This window comes from Rattus norvegicus, chromosome 16, assembly GCF_036323735.1.
Source record: "Rattus norvegicus strain BN/NHsdMcwi chromosome 16, GRCr8, whole genome shotgun sequence".
In the NCBI taxonomy this organism is placed as follows: domain Eukaryota; kingdom Metazoa; phylum Chordata; class Mammalia; order Rodentia; family Muridae; genus Rattus; species Rattus norvegicus.
The window spans coordinates 18,787,739-18,803,013 of NC_086034.1; the positions used below are offsets into that span (position 1 = coordinate 18,787,739).

Here is a 15,275-nt window from a genome sequence, read left to right on the forward strand (position 1 = left end):
TATGAGTCCTGGAGATCAAACTCAGCTTGTCAGCCCTCCTTGTCCTGAATGTCACCTGACCCCTTCTCTGGCTGCTTCTTCGGCTGACTTCCTCCCTGGCCCTTTCTTTCTGCGGTGTATTTGGTCTATCAGTGGCAGGCTCCCCCTAGGGGAAGGGCAGGGCAGCAGGGCGGGGGCTTCGCTGTTGGCTAGGTGCCAGTCCTCCCACAATTGGACAATCTTTGTTAAGATGTTCTGGCGACCTTAAGGTGAGCAGCCAGGCCTTCTAGTGCCCCTTAAGCTGTGTTACTCAGGCCTGGCTGCTAGGGGTAACTGGGACATAAATACCGTGGGAAGACACCCACCATGGAAAGTGGCCCTCTGCAGTCCCTGGACCTAGGTGAGTCACCCTGCAGTTCAGTCCTGGGCGAGGAACCACCCACAGGACAGCAGCTGAGATCAGGTGATGGGTGTGGATAGCAGCCCTGAAGGCCGGGCTTAGAAGGATCTGGAAGGCAGCCTTCAGGAACTAGGTCTGGCTTCTGGTTTCCTCTCTTCTGTGAGGGGCTGAGGTTGGGTTCCTGGAACTCACTAGGAAGAACACAGAAGCCTTACTCAGCCCAGAAGCTTCTAGAAGTCAATGCGCCTAAGCCACGGTGCAGGGCCCAGGAAGCAGAATTGGCTGTTCTGTCTTGTGTTGCAGGAGGGTGGCGGGACAAGCATGGAATGAGCACTTAGGACCAGGCTGAGCTGGCAGGAAGCTGCAGGGCCACAGGAGCAAAGCACTGGTTTAGGTGGGACTGTGGCATGGACTGGCACCCAGGAGACAGACACTTAGGACCTAGAGGGTACTCACAGATAGGGCCAGGAGCTGCTGTCACTAAAACTACAGGGCCCTGTGGTAGACCCCATCAAGTTCAGGCCAAAATGCCAGGGTCACCTACAACCTGGCACTCAGGCTCAGCTGAGGAGACAGAACAGCACTGACCCTTACAGCTAGCTGGCTTGCACTCTGTATTTGGAGACAGGGTTTCTCTGTGCAGCCCTGGCTGACCTGGAACTCACTCTGTAGACCAGGCTGGCCCCTGCATCTGCTGCCATGCATCATGCTTATGCTGACATGTTTATCCTCACCGTGTGTTCATGTGGCTCATGAGCAGTTGTGGACACTGCGGACAGAGCCCAAGTGGTGGAGCTAAGCATTCGTAAAGCCCTGGGCTCCATCCCAAGCATTCCAGGGTAACTTCCTTTCCAACAGCATCTTCTGCTCCCTCTGGGAACCAGGTATGCATGTGCTGGGGACACACACAGATGGACACACACAGATGGACACACACACACACACACACGCACACAGTCTCTCTCTCACTTGCACTCACACACGTCCCATGGTGTGTTCTCCCTAGGTGCACTTTCCCTGCAGTGTGCTGGGTTTACTCAGGGTCAGAGCTGTTCTGCTTGCTGGAGCAGCCTGCCAGCCGTGGCCTTAACCTCCCACACTCTTGCCTGTCCCCGAGGGTCAGCCATCACAGGCTTGGCTTTTTAAGGGCTTTGTAGCCCCAGCTGGCCTAAAACTTCTGGCTCTCCTACCTCTCTGCCCTCTAAAAGTGTTGTCTGCTGCACTCTCACCTCTGCTGGCAGGACACACAGACAGCCCCACACCCAGGGAACAGCTTCCTCTGGTGAGACAACCGTGCTCAGGGATTAGGACTGTAAGTCGGGTCCGTGTAACCAGAGGGATGGCTGGCTCCTTCTGTGGTGTTTGCCTTTATTTTTTCCAACAGAAAACGTAGGGGGTGGGGCTGGGAAAGGACAGGTAAACCACCATGTGCGGAGCCTGCAGCTCCAACATGAAACTCAAACAAGCCTGGAAGAAGCCAGCCCTTCAAAGGACATCCAAGGCTTAACAGTCAACTCAGACTGGGAACCTTCCAGAAACTGAGTAAGTGGCCAGTCAGGGATTTCACTGGATCAGACGCCAAGTGGGGCTTCACGCAAAGGCGCCCGGAGGTCTCCTCACCCACCTTCCTGGACTCAGTTCAGGCTGGGACTGCTCACTGCTTGCCTGCCTGCCGCCCTGGCTTCTTCTCCGGCTGGCCTCGGCCTGCACCAGGGATGCCACCCCGGCCCCGGCCACCAAACACACCTGCACAGGACAGAAGAGGTAGAGTAGACACCAGCTTCCCTGGGCAGGGACAAGGATCTTCCCTTCTATGCCCTACGCCACTGTGCAAGGGGCCTGTGGGAGATGCCAGGTTATACTCAACCTGGGAAAAGAGCCCTCCCCTCCCCAGCCCAACAGGAGCCCACACCACTATGTCCTCCATGGAGACTGTACAGGGTGCAGAGAGGAGAGTGTCCAGGTATCCCTCCCTTCCCCACCTCGCCCTCATCGTGACCCTACCTCTGCCAGCGCCACCCATGCCTCGGCCTTTCTGCTGCTTCTGCTGCTGCGGTCCTCCTCGCCCTCGGCCCTTGGCGGCCTCTTCCCTCACCATGTCAATGATCTCATCCGGGATACGCAGGTACTTGATGGTGCTGCCTCGGATGTAGCACTCGGGCATCCTCCAGAACTTGTCACCGTCCTGTGGAGAGGGGAAGTGTCACAGGCAGGCACAGTCCATCCAGGCCAGCCATGCACCTTCCCAGCGTAACCACTCACCCTCGATGTGCAGATCACTTCTCGAAGGTTGATGTTCATCCAGTTGTCGCAGCTCACCAGGTGCCCGTTGTAGGTCTCCCCATTCTTCAGCTCCACCAGCTGCAGGAGATCCCGTCAGCCTAGGCCAAGCAGCCAGGGCTCAAACACACCCGGCTTCACATCCCAAACTACAGCTTTCTGTGCAACTAATCAACCTTTGAGGCTGGGCTGTCATTCACCTGCAAGTGCTGTGATGAGCAGGCACCACCCAGGTTCCCTACCTAGTGTGTGGACAGAGACAATTAAAACTCCACACTAGGTAGGCATGGCGACACACACCTGTGATTCCAGGACTCTGGTGGCTGTGACAGGAGGATAGTGAGGGGACAATGGGCAAGCCCAGTCTGGTCACCTATAGGAAGAATATTACACAGCCAAGAAAAGGATGACTCAAAACCTCTGAGTGACACGGAGCCAGCCACACGCTCCTCACTCAGAAATGTTCACAAGATGCAAAGGCAGGTGCAGAGGGTAGGTGGTCACAGGACACAAGCAGCCAGGGCTTGGGGTGAACTTGACATGGGTGCTGACAGGTGTAAGGCTAGGCTCTGGCTGTGTGAAGTCTAGGGACACACTGCCTATCAGAGGCAGCGCTCCTGTGGTTCCTCCAGTCCCGTAGCATTCAGGGCCAAGTCTTGGCTACGCAGCCATACTGCTGCTCCTTTTCAAAAAAAAAAAAATGGTTCAACCAGTGGCAATCCTCCTGCTGCAGCCTCCCAGGCAGCTGGGATGACAGGTGACCTGTCTGTGCTGGGGACTCTTGGGATGGGACAGGGAATACATGGGTTGCACTGTGCCCCAGTTTCTTCCTGACACTACTTTTAAAAGATTTTCCTTAGACATTTTACTTTGTATTGCATTTCTGTCTGTGTGCAGAGAGGGAAGCCATGACTCCCTTCCACCATCGTGTGAGTCCTGGGGATTGAATTCAGGTCCTGCAGCTTGGCAGCAGGCACCTCTACCCACTGAGCCATCGTACCAGGCTTCAAGCGTAAACTGCAAAGGACTAGGGTGAGGGCACATGAAGGGAGGTGGCCCAGAGTAGCCTTGCTTACCATGGGGTGATTCTGGGCTGTCTTCAGCAGCGACAAGGGAAGCTGGAAGGCAAATGTCAGTGTGAGGAGTGTCCCCCAATTCAGGGACAACCTGGGCATGGCTACCCAATGCACACGGCTGTGTGACCTCGCATCATCCCATTCTACAGGTGTTGGCCACCTGGACATCCCGGACCATTTTGGTCATTTCTCCACAACTCCTGTCACCTAGAAACACAGAAGGGGGCACAGTCCAATGTGTGGAGGTAGCAACCTGGTAGGTTTTCTGAGGCAGAGCCTTGTCATACAGCCTATGCTGGCCACAGCCTTCTGAATGCCCAGGGCTGCACACCTGCCTGGCATTTCTGCTCCACACCCTGTACCTGTGCGTCCAAAAGGGATGATTTGAGTCCCCCGGGTCCCAGGTGGGAAGGGCTGAGGTCTGGTATAGGACAAGGTGACAGCAAGGCTGGTGACACTATATCTTCCAGTGCCAGCACCATAAAGACCAACATACCAGTTGCCCCAGTACCAGGGAGGCTGAGGCAGGGGAATAAGGAGTTTTAGATTATTCTCAGCTACAGTCTGAGGTCAGCCTGGACTACATTAGACATGTCTCCAAAATTCACCCAAAAATCAAAATACAGCCAGGCACTTAATTTTTGCACTGAGGGGCAGAGGCAGGAGGATCTAAGTTCCAGGGTAACTGGGTCACACAGCAAAACAAACAAACAAACAACAACAACAACAATATCACAAGGGGCTGGAGACAGGGCTCAGTGGTTGAGAGCACAGCTGCTCTTCTGGATGACCTGGGTTCAATTCCCAGCACCCACATGGTAGCTCACAAATGCCTATAACTCCAGTTCCAGGGGAACCAACACACTCACAGAGACATGCACGCAGGCAAAACACCAATGCACATGAAATAAAAATAAATCATTTAAAACAGAAGAAACAAACATCAAGGACTCAGATCCTCGGGGCCATCGTGCCCAGCCTGGTGACTCTGGGTCACGAGAGGGCTGGGGGAGCCTGCAGCACAGGGCCCTTCCTGAGAAGAGCTAGGGGTGGGGGTGGGGGTTCAGTGGCAGGAAGTGAGGCTGGAGCCCATTTCCTGCAGAGACTTCCTGAAAGGGTAGGAGGCAGAGGATGGCTTCTGTGAAAATGGGTGGTGGGAGGGTGGCCTTGGTGATCAGTGACAATGGTGTCCAGTCTGACCCTCAAATAAACAGTGAAAAAGAGGCACAGTCTGGCAGCCTGTGGCTAAGCTCCAGGGAGTTGGAGCCATGGTCATCCTTGGCTACAATGTGAGGTCAGCCTGGGCTACATGAGACCCTGTTTCAATAAAGGAACAAATAGAACAGTCAAACTCCTGAAGACAAGGCACAGCAAAGGCTCAGGGGCAAACATCACTAAACAAGAACAGGCGCACATACACAGCTCTTCTGGAGCTGTTATGGCCAGCACAGGCTAGTCTGGCTGTGAGGCAGCCATGGTAAGGTCCAGCCTACTACTGAGCTTTTGTCCCTCCTGCCCGGGCCCCAGCCACCTCCCAGGGTGCCCTTCCCCAGACTTTCTTTGCCCAATCCTGCTGAGCATGTCCCCTCCTGTGACTAGGCCCCTAATGGCCACCCTGGGCTGCCAGCCTGTTTCCACCCACCACAGCAGGGGCCGCTCTCTAATTACAGGGTGATCAGCACCAGTCTCCCTGGCTAGACAGAAGGTCAGTGTGGGCGCGGGCTCTCCTGCAGCAGGGAGGGGCAGTAAACACTTGCTGAACAGGCAGGGTGGAGATACCCAGCACAGGTGCATCCTGTCCAGAGCCACAGGTAAGTGTGGTGTAGGGACAGGCCGCCACCCCCAGATCTGCGCATGCAGTGGGATACAGAGGAATGGAAGGAATGGGGTTCATAGAGAAGTAATTAGTCCGTGCTCCAGCTGGGCAGGCCTCCCAAAACGAAGGAAAAAAAGCTCAGAGTGAAACGGGCCAGGGTGGACAGGGAGGGTGGAGCTGGGATAGTCACAGGCTTTTGAGTGGGGAGATACAGCTTTACACTGAGCACCTGCACCTGCAGGTGTTATGGCCACTGGCTCTGGGCTCCAGTCCCAGCACCTCCCATCAGAGGAGCAGTTTCAGGAAAGGAAATTCCTTCTCAGCCACCCTCCAGCCTCTCTGGGATCCAGCGTGTAGATGAGACGGCTGGAGGATCAAGCCTTGGGCTCCGAATTCAGAAACTTTCGGCTGGGACACTCCTGTACCAGCTGGGCCGCAGAGATATGGGAGTGTCTGTGCGTACCTGCGTGGAGAGGGTGTCCAGTCCTGGACACACCTGGCCATCCCTTCAGGGAGGCTCAGAGGCTGGGCGGGTGCTTTATGGTGGGAATAGACTGAAGGAGTCTCAGGGGCTCAGGGTACACCTAGTGGGGAGTGCTTACACAGCATGTGTTAGGCCCTGAGGTCCTGCACCACAAAACCCAGGGTCGCTCTGGAGTAAAGGCAGGATCAGGAGTTCAGTCATACGTGATTACAAAGGAAGTTCAAAAGCAGCCTGGGCTATATGAGATCTGCCTCCCGTCCTAACCCAAACATGGAGGTATACACGTGTCCTTTCCATACTCCACTGATTGAAGCAAGAGGATGAGTTTGAGGCTAGCCTGGATTACGTTAAGTTCAGATCAGAAAGCCTAACCAAAAAACAAAACCAAATATTCTACCATCAAGAACTGAGATGGGCATGTCCAGCTCTCCCAACTTGGGCCAACGCGCCCCTCGATAGAGCAGCAGGGAAACCTGGCCTCCTCTATTCCATCATGTCAGGTCCCACAACTGGGAAGGCCTGAGCCTGAACTAGGAGAAAAAATTTCCTTCCTCCCGAGCAGGACCTGCTATGTGTCCAAGGGAGAGAAACATCCCTCAATCTGGGTTGGACTTTCGGCCAAAGGCGTAGGCAGCTGAGGTCAGACACTTGATAAGCATCAAGTGGGCAATGGAACCCACGTGAGCCCTTAGGTCCGCCCACTTCCCGGAAACGCAGCAATCCTATCAAAAACGGTGACAAGCTCCGGAAGCGATCATAGTCCTTCCGGCCGCAAAAAACCTTGTCCATTCAAGAGATAAATCCGCAACGGTGGCGGACTGGGACCCTAGAGAGACACTGGTCACCTCCGGCCTCAGGTTTCCCCATCTCTCAGCAGCCCGAAGACCCTGAGCGCGCGCCCCGCCGCCTCGCGGCCCTCACCATCTTCCCTGCAGAGATAACTTCCGCCGCTGCACAGCCACTCGCACTCCCACCGGCAGTCTACCGCGCGCTCCAGCCTGAAAAAGACTGGCAGAAACTATAACCAATCAGCGAGTGACTAAATGGACCGATCCAATCGGAACGGGATAAGGCGGTGCCTACATAACGCGGCGGCGTATCGCGTCGTATTCCCACCGTGGGATTGAGGAGCGGCCGTAAAGCGTGACACCGGAGTGACGCAAAAGGCCGCGGTGCTCTTCATGCCCACTCATGGTGTATGTTGGGAAATGGCGCCTGCGCAGATGTGCACTCCTGACTGGTTCGGCGCCACACTGTGGGCGAAACTGGCTAATGCATGTGAATCGCGCTGGGCTGGGGAAACCCGCTTCATACCCTCTTCGCGCTCCTATCTTTCCGTCCTCGCCCTTATGGAGCTCTTTCTCTTTATCAATCCAAATATAATCCTTGAACGCGAACGTCAGGGCCAGCGTTCCCCGGCGACAGGAAACAAATCGCTGGAATTTTCGTGTTTTGAGATGGGTTCTTGTGGCAGCTGAAGCTGATCATGAACTCGCAATAGCCTGGTACGCAACTTCTTCAGTGCTGGCATGGCCGCTGTAGGCTACCAAGCCAGCACCTTGTTTTTTTGTTTTTGTTTTTGTTTTTTTTTAATCGTTATCATTTTGGGAAGAGGTTAGGGTTTCTCTGTGCAGCCCTAACCGGCCTGGAACACTCAGTGTTGACCAGGCTGGTCTCAAACTTCCTGAGATCTTGGTGCTGGGATTGCAGGTGTGTTTTAATCTGTCGTCTTGAGATACAAAGTTAGGTTCTCATGCTTGCCCAGTGTTAGGGTCCATGATTCGCCACCGAAGAATGATACCGTGGATTCAAATAGTATGTAAAGGCAATGAATGTTTTATTCTGCAGAAGTCCAGCATGCTGTGGTCTCCCATTACCAGAATAGACACCCAAGTGAACTTGGAAGTCTGATTTAAAGCACATTAGGGAATTCTGGGGTAGGTGACCTCTATGTTAATCTGTTGGGTCCATCTCTACAGACATTCCATTACTGGGGTGTGGGGGCTGGAAACTTACTGGGGAGGGCTGGAAACTGCTGCTGAGGAAGTCTGGAAACTGCTGTTGACCCAGCCATTGTCCTTGCCTCAGGCCAGGTGGCAGGGCAGCTTCTGAGGCCTGGACTTGCCTGGAATTGCCCAGTTCTTGGAAACTGATTTAGGCCTACTCTCCTTAACTGCCAGTTTGAAGTCTGTCATGGAATCAGTCTAGCCTTTTCACCAGTCAGCCTTTTTTACCCATGGATCCAACTCCCCTGCCCTTCTATTTATTTTTATTTCCTTTGGCTACTGGCGATGGAATCGGAGCTCTGCCCTGAGCTGTCCCGAGCAGGACAGCTGTTTTACCAAGCTTCTGGAAGGCCTGGTGCAGAATGTCAGTGATGAGCTCACTTGTACGGTTCCTCTGCCCCAGGAGACTCCCTGGGCGCCACTACCCAGGGCTCTTCTTCTTTTTTTTTTTTTTTTTTTTTTTTTTTGGTTCTTTTTTCCGGAGCTGGGGACCGAACCCAGGGCCTTGCGCTTCCTAGGTAAGCGCTCTACCACTGAGCTAAATCCCCAGCCCCCCCAGGGCTCTTCTAAGTGATGAAGTGAGACTCCCGCACTAGGACTGCAGCTCAGCGAGAGGGGTGGAGACCCTGAGCTCCTGCCCCGCACTGCTAAAAATAAAATAAAATAAAAATCAGTAAATACTGACGAGGAGAACCTGAGGAGAGTGGGCAGCATTGCCATCTCAGCACTGAGGAGGTGCTGCTGGAGGACCATGAGTTCGAGGCCATCCTCCACTACACGTACAGTTTAAGAACAGCCCGATCCACTTTACCCTGTCACTAATAAAACAAAAGGGAAATGTGGCAAGGGACCCGCTGATGTCACGTCTAAGATTAGAGAGCACCTGTCACCGCAGAATCCAGCTCTGAGATGGTACCTATATTTGTGATGTACTGAGACACCCAGGGGAGGAGCACCCTATGATGGGAAACTTGAACCCCCACAGCAAGACTGGGTAAATTCCTGCAAAGTTGACCTCTGCCTTTGTGGGTACCTTGACTAGCCCATACTCCCGCGGGGGGGTTGGGCGGGAGCAGGAGCCTTGAAACCTGAGGTCCTGCTGCTCAGTGACAAGTTACTTACATCACCTGGGTGAAGGGTCGAAGCTCCTGGTGGCTACAAAGAACATCTGTGTCAGTGTGGAGTAGGGAGGCCATCCCAGTCTGGGCCACCCCTCTGTGCCTCTTGTGGACTGTTCTCTGAGGAGTCTTACTTCTTTGCCTATTTCCAATACTCCTTTCAAGCTTGAAAGTTCTGCTTCAGGGCACCACGCAATGGCAACACTCTTTCTCTTTTCCTGTTTTTGTTTGTTTTGTTTTCCCCTCAACAACTGGGAATGAAACCTAGGGCCTTGTCCATAAGCCATTCCCCAGTCCCCACTGTCCTGACCTAAGTGAGTTTTGCACAAGCTTGCCTTTAGAGAGTTCCCGAGGTTACAGCAGTTGGGTTCAAAAGACAGGGAGGGTGGGAAGCATCAGGCAGGGCGACATCCAGGATTAAATGAAGCCATCACTGCAGGGAGAAATGTCCCTCTGACCTGGCTCCAGCCACTATCAGAGGAGCTGTCTCTGATTGGCCAAATGGGCCTGTGTGCGTGATGGCCAGGGGAAAACCCCAGCAACAGCCTTAATAAACGCACCTCACACCTCACTTCTCTGCGCCTACAGCTCCCAGATGCCAGCAGGTGATACAGCAGCCAGTGCTGAGCTTCCAAGTGCAGCCTGAACAGCACCTGATGCGTCCTCATGAGAGGTGCACTTGAGTGTCTGTTCTTCCAAGAAGATAGGGGCAGGTTCCAAACTCTGTGGGTAAAGAAAAACCGGGCACAGACTGTGGCTTCTCACACCTTTAACCCCAGCACTCCAGAGGCAGATGGATTTCTGTGAGTTAGAGGCCAGCCTGGTCTACAGAGTGAGTTCCAGGACAACCAGAGCTACACAGAGAAACCTTGTCTTGAAAAACAAACAGCTGAGCTGGAGAGATGGTTCAGTGGTTAAGAGCACTGACTGCTCTTCCAGAGGTCCTAAGTTCAATTCTCAGCAATCACTGGTGACTCACAACCACCTGTAATGAGATCTGATGCCCTCTTGTGTCTGAAAACAATGACAACTACTTGTACAACTACTCATACAACTAAAATAAATATAACTTTTTTAAAAAGTTCTTGGGGGCTTGGGGATTTAGCTCAGTGGTAGAGCGCTCGCCTACGAAGCGCAAGGCTCTGGGTTCGGTCCCCAGCTCCAAAAAAAAAAGAACCAAAAAAATAAATAAATAAAAAGTTCTTTTTCTTTAAGTTTTCGATTTTTTTTTTCTTTTTTTGGAGGGATGGGGGCTGAGAACCGAACCCAGGGCCTTGCGTTTACTAGGCAAGCGCTCTACCACTGAGCTAAATCCCTAACTCCTTTCTTTAACTTTTTAACACTTTGTTTTGCAACACTTGTGCTTTGTGTGTAGGTGTGAGGGAGGCACTTGAGGCTTCCTGTGGCCTCAGAGACCAGGTGTGACATCAGGTGCTCCTCCATCACTCTCTGCCTTGCTTGTTGAGGAGGCTTTCCTTTCTGACTAGGCTGGCTGGCCAGTGATCACCTACTACCTCAGTGTTTCTGACTCCCCAATGCTGATCATGTATGGCTGTGCCTTACTTTTACATAGGGATTTTTTTTTCTTTTTTTTTTTTTTTCGGAGCTGGGGACAGAACCCAGGGCCTTGCGCTTGCTAGGCAAGGGCTCTACCACTGAGCTAAATCCCCAACCCCTACATAGGGATTTTTAAACTCAGATCCATTTGCTTTTTCCCCACCAGTTCATCTCCCTTGGGTCACAAAACAAGTAGCTGGGGATAGCAGCTCATACCGGTTATCTTAGTCAGGGTTTCTATTGCTGCAACAAAATACCATGACCAAAAAGTAAGTCAGGGAGGAAAGGGTTTATTGGGCTCATATTTCCATATCACCCGTTCATCACTGAGGGATACAGGACAGGAACTCACACAGGGCAAGAACCTGAGGCAGGAACTGATACCAAGGCCATGAAGGGATGCTGCTTACTGGCTTGCTCCCCATGGCTTGCTCAGCCTGCTTTGTTATAGAATCCAGGACCACCAGCCCAAGGACGGCACCACCCACCATGGGCTGGGCCCTCCCCCATTGATCATTAACTGAGAAAATGCCCACAGGTGGATCTCATGGGGGCATTTCTTCAACTGAGGCTCCTACCTCTCTGATGACTCTAGCTTGTGTCAGGTTGACACCATGACTGTTAGCAGGGATGGGCATCAGGGAGGTGTGGGACTAGCAGCCACAGGACCACTGGGGCAACAGCCGCACGATAGCTACAGGCATCACCAACAACTTACTGCATAGACTGGAGTCCTGGACCAGGGGAAGACTTGTCTGTGGCTGCAAAAGGCTGTGGCTCCACACTTGTGGCTGGGGACCTCATAGGCCCAGTGGGGAAGCTACTGTTTGCCTAAATGGACAGGAAAGGGGGAGAGGAGATGTGATGGGAATGTGTCAGAAGTGTATGAGAGCCATCATTCTGTGACTGAACGCATGCTAATATAGCATCTAGGGAAGAGACAGGGTTATTGCCACAAGTAAAGGCTAGCCTCGGGGGGCTGGGGATTTAGCTCAGTGGTAGAGCGCTTGCCTAGGAAGCGCAAGGCCCTGGGTTCGGTCCCCAGCTCTGAAAAAAAGAAGAACCAAAAAAAAAAAATTTGGTTTAAAGGGCTGGAGAGATAGCTCAGTGGTTAAGAGCATTGACTGCTCTTCCAGAGGTCCTGAGTTCAAATCCCAGCGACCACATGGTGGCTCACAACCATCTGTAATGAGATCTGATGCCCTCTTCTGGTGTGTCTGAAGATAGCTACAATGTACTTATATATGATAAATAAATAAATCTTTTGGGGTTGGGGATTTAGCTCAGTGGTAGAGCGCTTGCCTAGGAAGCGCAAGGCCCTGGGTTCGGTCCCCAGCTCCGAAAAAAAGAACCAAAAAAAAAAAAAAAAAAAAGGCTAGCCTCTGCTAAAAAGGAAAACTGCCTCAACATAAGCCAAGCCAAAAATAACAACCCTAACAATGCCTGTTACCTCTTTACTCCTGTTACCACCTTCAGGAGCAGAGGCCGCAGCTCCAAATTTGAGGCTAGTCTGGTTTGCATAGCAAAACACTTCTGAAAGCAGAGGACGAAGTAAGTGAGTTGGGTGTAATGGCCACACCTTTAATCCCAACACTCAAAAGACAGAGCCAGGTGGATCTGTGAGTTGGAGGCTAGCCTGGTCTACATAGCAAGTTCTGGCACTAAGCAGTCAGGAAGATGACTCACGGTGAAAGTAGACCAGACAGTAAAATGAACAAAAGGTGGGGGTTGTGAGAAGGCCCAGTGAGTAAAGACACTTGCTGTCAAGACTGGGTGACTTGGTCCATGACATGCAAAGATCTGTTACACACTGTCCCACACAGGCCCGCTGAGCCCCGGGAGCCAGGACTGCTGGCTGCACTAGAATGGTTTTCCTCATTGTGGTCAGAGTGTTCCAGACTGCTAGTGCTGGTGGGGGCGTGGCCTGGTGGGGTGTGATCCAGCAGGGATGTGTTCTGGTTGTTGGTTTGCAGGGAGCAACTGACTGGTTTGCTGGGGAAATGAGCTTAGACAGGGAACTTAAAGCATGTGTGGTCTCCACTCCACACCCAGATATAGAAAACAGAGAGCTGAAGACAGGTTGTCTGACACCTGCATACACAGAATCCCAAAGCTTCCCTGGATAGAGAGATGGCTCAGGGGTGAAGACGGAGAACCTGGTCCAGCAGCACCCACATACCAGCTCACAACCACCCAAACTAACTTCTGTTCCAGGGTGTTTGACCTGACACTCTGTTCTGACTCCAGACATTTGTACTTGTGTGCTCAAACTCTCCCACATACAGATAATTAAAGGTCCCTGCCAGCATTGTCTAGGGGAGTTGGGGTGAGGGTGGGGCCGGGCAGGGAGATGGCTCAGTGGGTGAAAGTCTTACCATGCAGACCAGAATCAAATCCTGGGACACAGAAAAAATGCCAGACTCACAACACATATTTGTAATCCTTCCTGTGGTGAGATGGAAAGTGGAGGCTGAGGACTCTGCCAGAATTTCACAGGTCAACTAGTTCTGACCTAGCTGTTGGGGCAAGAACAAGAGAGATATCCCCTGACTCAGCGGATGCCCACCTGTTACCCCGGAGTCAGAAAGTGATATTAGTTTAAGGGCATCCTAGGCTGCATAATCAACTTAAGGCTAGCCTAGGCTACACAAAGATCCTGTCTCAGTAAAACAAAAGAAAAGAAAACACATAAGCCTAAGGACTCAGTCTACCTCACCCCCAGGCCAGGGTGCTTTGGCCCTTGCCCCAGGAATGTGCTAGTCTAGGCATAAATGACCTGGTTGGACAGAAAACAAGGGTCAGTCTGGTACACACAGGAGGCGGTCACGGTTGATGCTTTCATCACAAGGACTTTGAGCAGGAGGGTGTCAGAGTTCCTAGGCCCCTCCCAAAACATCACCTGATGTTTCTGTGAGGTCTGAACTTCCATTAAATATCCCCAAGATGGGCACACACCAGCCAGCAGATCAGACCAGGAAAAGAGGCTCAAAGTCACCAAGCAACCCCACACTGGAAATGGTAGTCTGTCCTGGAATCAACCTCAGAGGAGCTGGCTGTCACTCAGTCAGGCCAGCACAGGCCGGTTTCCACACTCTCGGGAGATGTTGGAGAGAGCAGTCAGGAACACTGCTGTTCTTCAGGGCCTAGCTTGGAGTCTCAGCACCCACACAGGGGTTCACAACCGGCTGTAACTCCAGCAGTTCCGATCCTGTCTTCTGAACTCATAGGCACCAGGCAAAAACCTATAAAACCGCTGAGCCATCTCTCCAGCCCCCTGATTCATCCATCTTATCTAGTTTGATGGCTGTATATGGATGGACCACATGTGGGGAAGGCTCTGAATGGGCGTTCCTTCAGCCTCTGTTCTAAACTTTGCCTCCCTATTCCCTGCCAAGGGTATTCTTGTTCCCCTTGGGGAGTTCTGATCCACAATTAGTTGAAGTAGAAACTTAAGGGTTTGTTGGAAAGTTGTTTGGATGGTGTTTTGAGGGGGAAGACAAGTGAAGAAACGTTCCACTGAAGCAGACACAGGAGAAAGGATGTTCTGCTAAAACAGCACGTGAAAGGGCACATGATGAGGGATTCTTCACTAATGACACACATGTATTGTCCCATCTTACATTGCACAGTTGAGCTGCATTTGTCTGGACTCCACAGAAATGCACCAATAAACTTCTGGTGGTGTGCTGCAGTTTCTTGCCGCTTCAGCGGACTCTGCTGATTGGCAGAGTGATGTCGGCTGAGACAGATGCACGTGCTGAGGCAAGATCCATGGAGACGTGAGGTTTGGAGGGTATGAACAGGCCCAACAGTGATGGAGGCTGACGGAGTGAGTGAGCTGGGCTTGCTTACAGAGCTATCTGTGCAACGCTTGTGGGTCTCTAGTTTTCACTGATCTTCACTTCCCTGAGAGAGGCACAGTGGAGAACTTCTGGAGTCTCTCTGGGCCCCTCCTGCTGACTTCTGAGGGGGCTGAGGCCTGGCTGTCTCTGCAAGGCTGTGCCACAGATGCTGACTCTGCTATCCCAACTCTACTGAACTGGACCGAGCTGGTGCATCCGTGAAGTGTTTGTGAGTGGATGGAGCTGCTGCTGCTGACCTTTGAACTGAACTGCTGATTTCCAGGCAACACAGCCTGGACTTGCTCCAAAGAATCTTTCTAAACAGGGCCACTGCTGTCCCCCCCCCCCCCACTGTATCCGTTCTTTTTCACTGCCTCCGGTGGGTGCTGGGCTAACCATCTTTAAAAATAAAGTTTAAAAAAATTAAAGTTATAGTTGGTTGCAGCCTTCTGGGTACCTCTGGGTTATGAGTGTGGCTGGGATGTATTAGGGCGCTGTGTAGTTGACCCAGGACCTGTGTGAGCTCTCAGATGTTCCAAGCCTTCCTGAGGCTGCAGGAGCTCAAACAAGCTGTGATGAGTGTGGCTTCCAGCCTAGGTTTGTACACAGGACACCCTGCTGTCAGGTCCAAAGGAGATTACTTCTCCAAACCCCAAATGGCAGTCCAGATATCCAGAAATGAGTTCAACCTGGGCTACGGGAAGATTTCTGGCAGTT

General features: G+C 52.4%; 1 protein-coding gene and 1 long non-coding RNA gene across 5 annotated transcripts; one reads left to right on the plus strand and one right to left on the minus strand.

Annotated features, from left to right (window-relative positions):
- Positions 1 to 1,727: 1,727 nt before the first annotated feature.
- On the minus strand, positions 1,728 to 7,426 carry Lsm4 (LSM4 homolog, U6 small nuclear RNA and mRNA degradation associated). Of its 4 annotated transcripts, XM_063275158.1 has the most exons (6): positions 7,119 to 7,181; positions 6,957 to 7,043; positions 3,736 to 3,777; positions 2,642 to 2,740; positions 2,384 to 2,564; positions 1,728 to 2,125 (listed from the first exon to the last, which is right to left on the minus strand). In XM_063275158.1, exons 2-6 carry the CDS (start codon positions 6,957 to 6,959, stop codon positions 2,034 to 2,036), a joined length of 417 nt encoding a protein of 138 aa, XP_063131228.1. In that variant the 5' UTR covers positions 6,960 to 7,043; positions 7,119 to 7,181; the 3' UTR covers positions 1,728 to 2,033. The 4 variants fall into 4 exon arrangements, with proteins under 4 accessions (XP_063131228.1, XP_038950245.1, NP_001099543.1 ...); XM_039094317.1 differs by lacking the exon at positions 7,119 to 7,181 and having other exon boundaries at positions 2,642 to 2,760; positions 6,957 to 7,054; NM_001106073.1 differs by having other exon boundaries at positions 1,729 to 2,125; positions 6,957 to 7,148.
- Positions 7,402 to 14,986, plus strand: LOC134482471 (uncharacterized). The gene is made up of 2 exons (XR_010058645.1): positions 7,402 to 7,540; positions 14,346 to 14,986. It is a non-coding gene; the product is annotated as an uncharacterized LOC134482471 (long non-coding RNA).
- Positions 14,987 to 15,275: the final 289 nt, after the last annotated feature.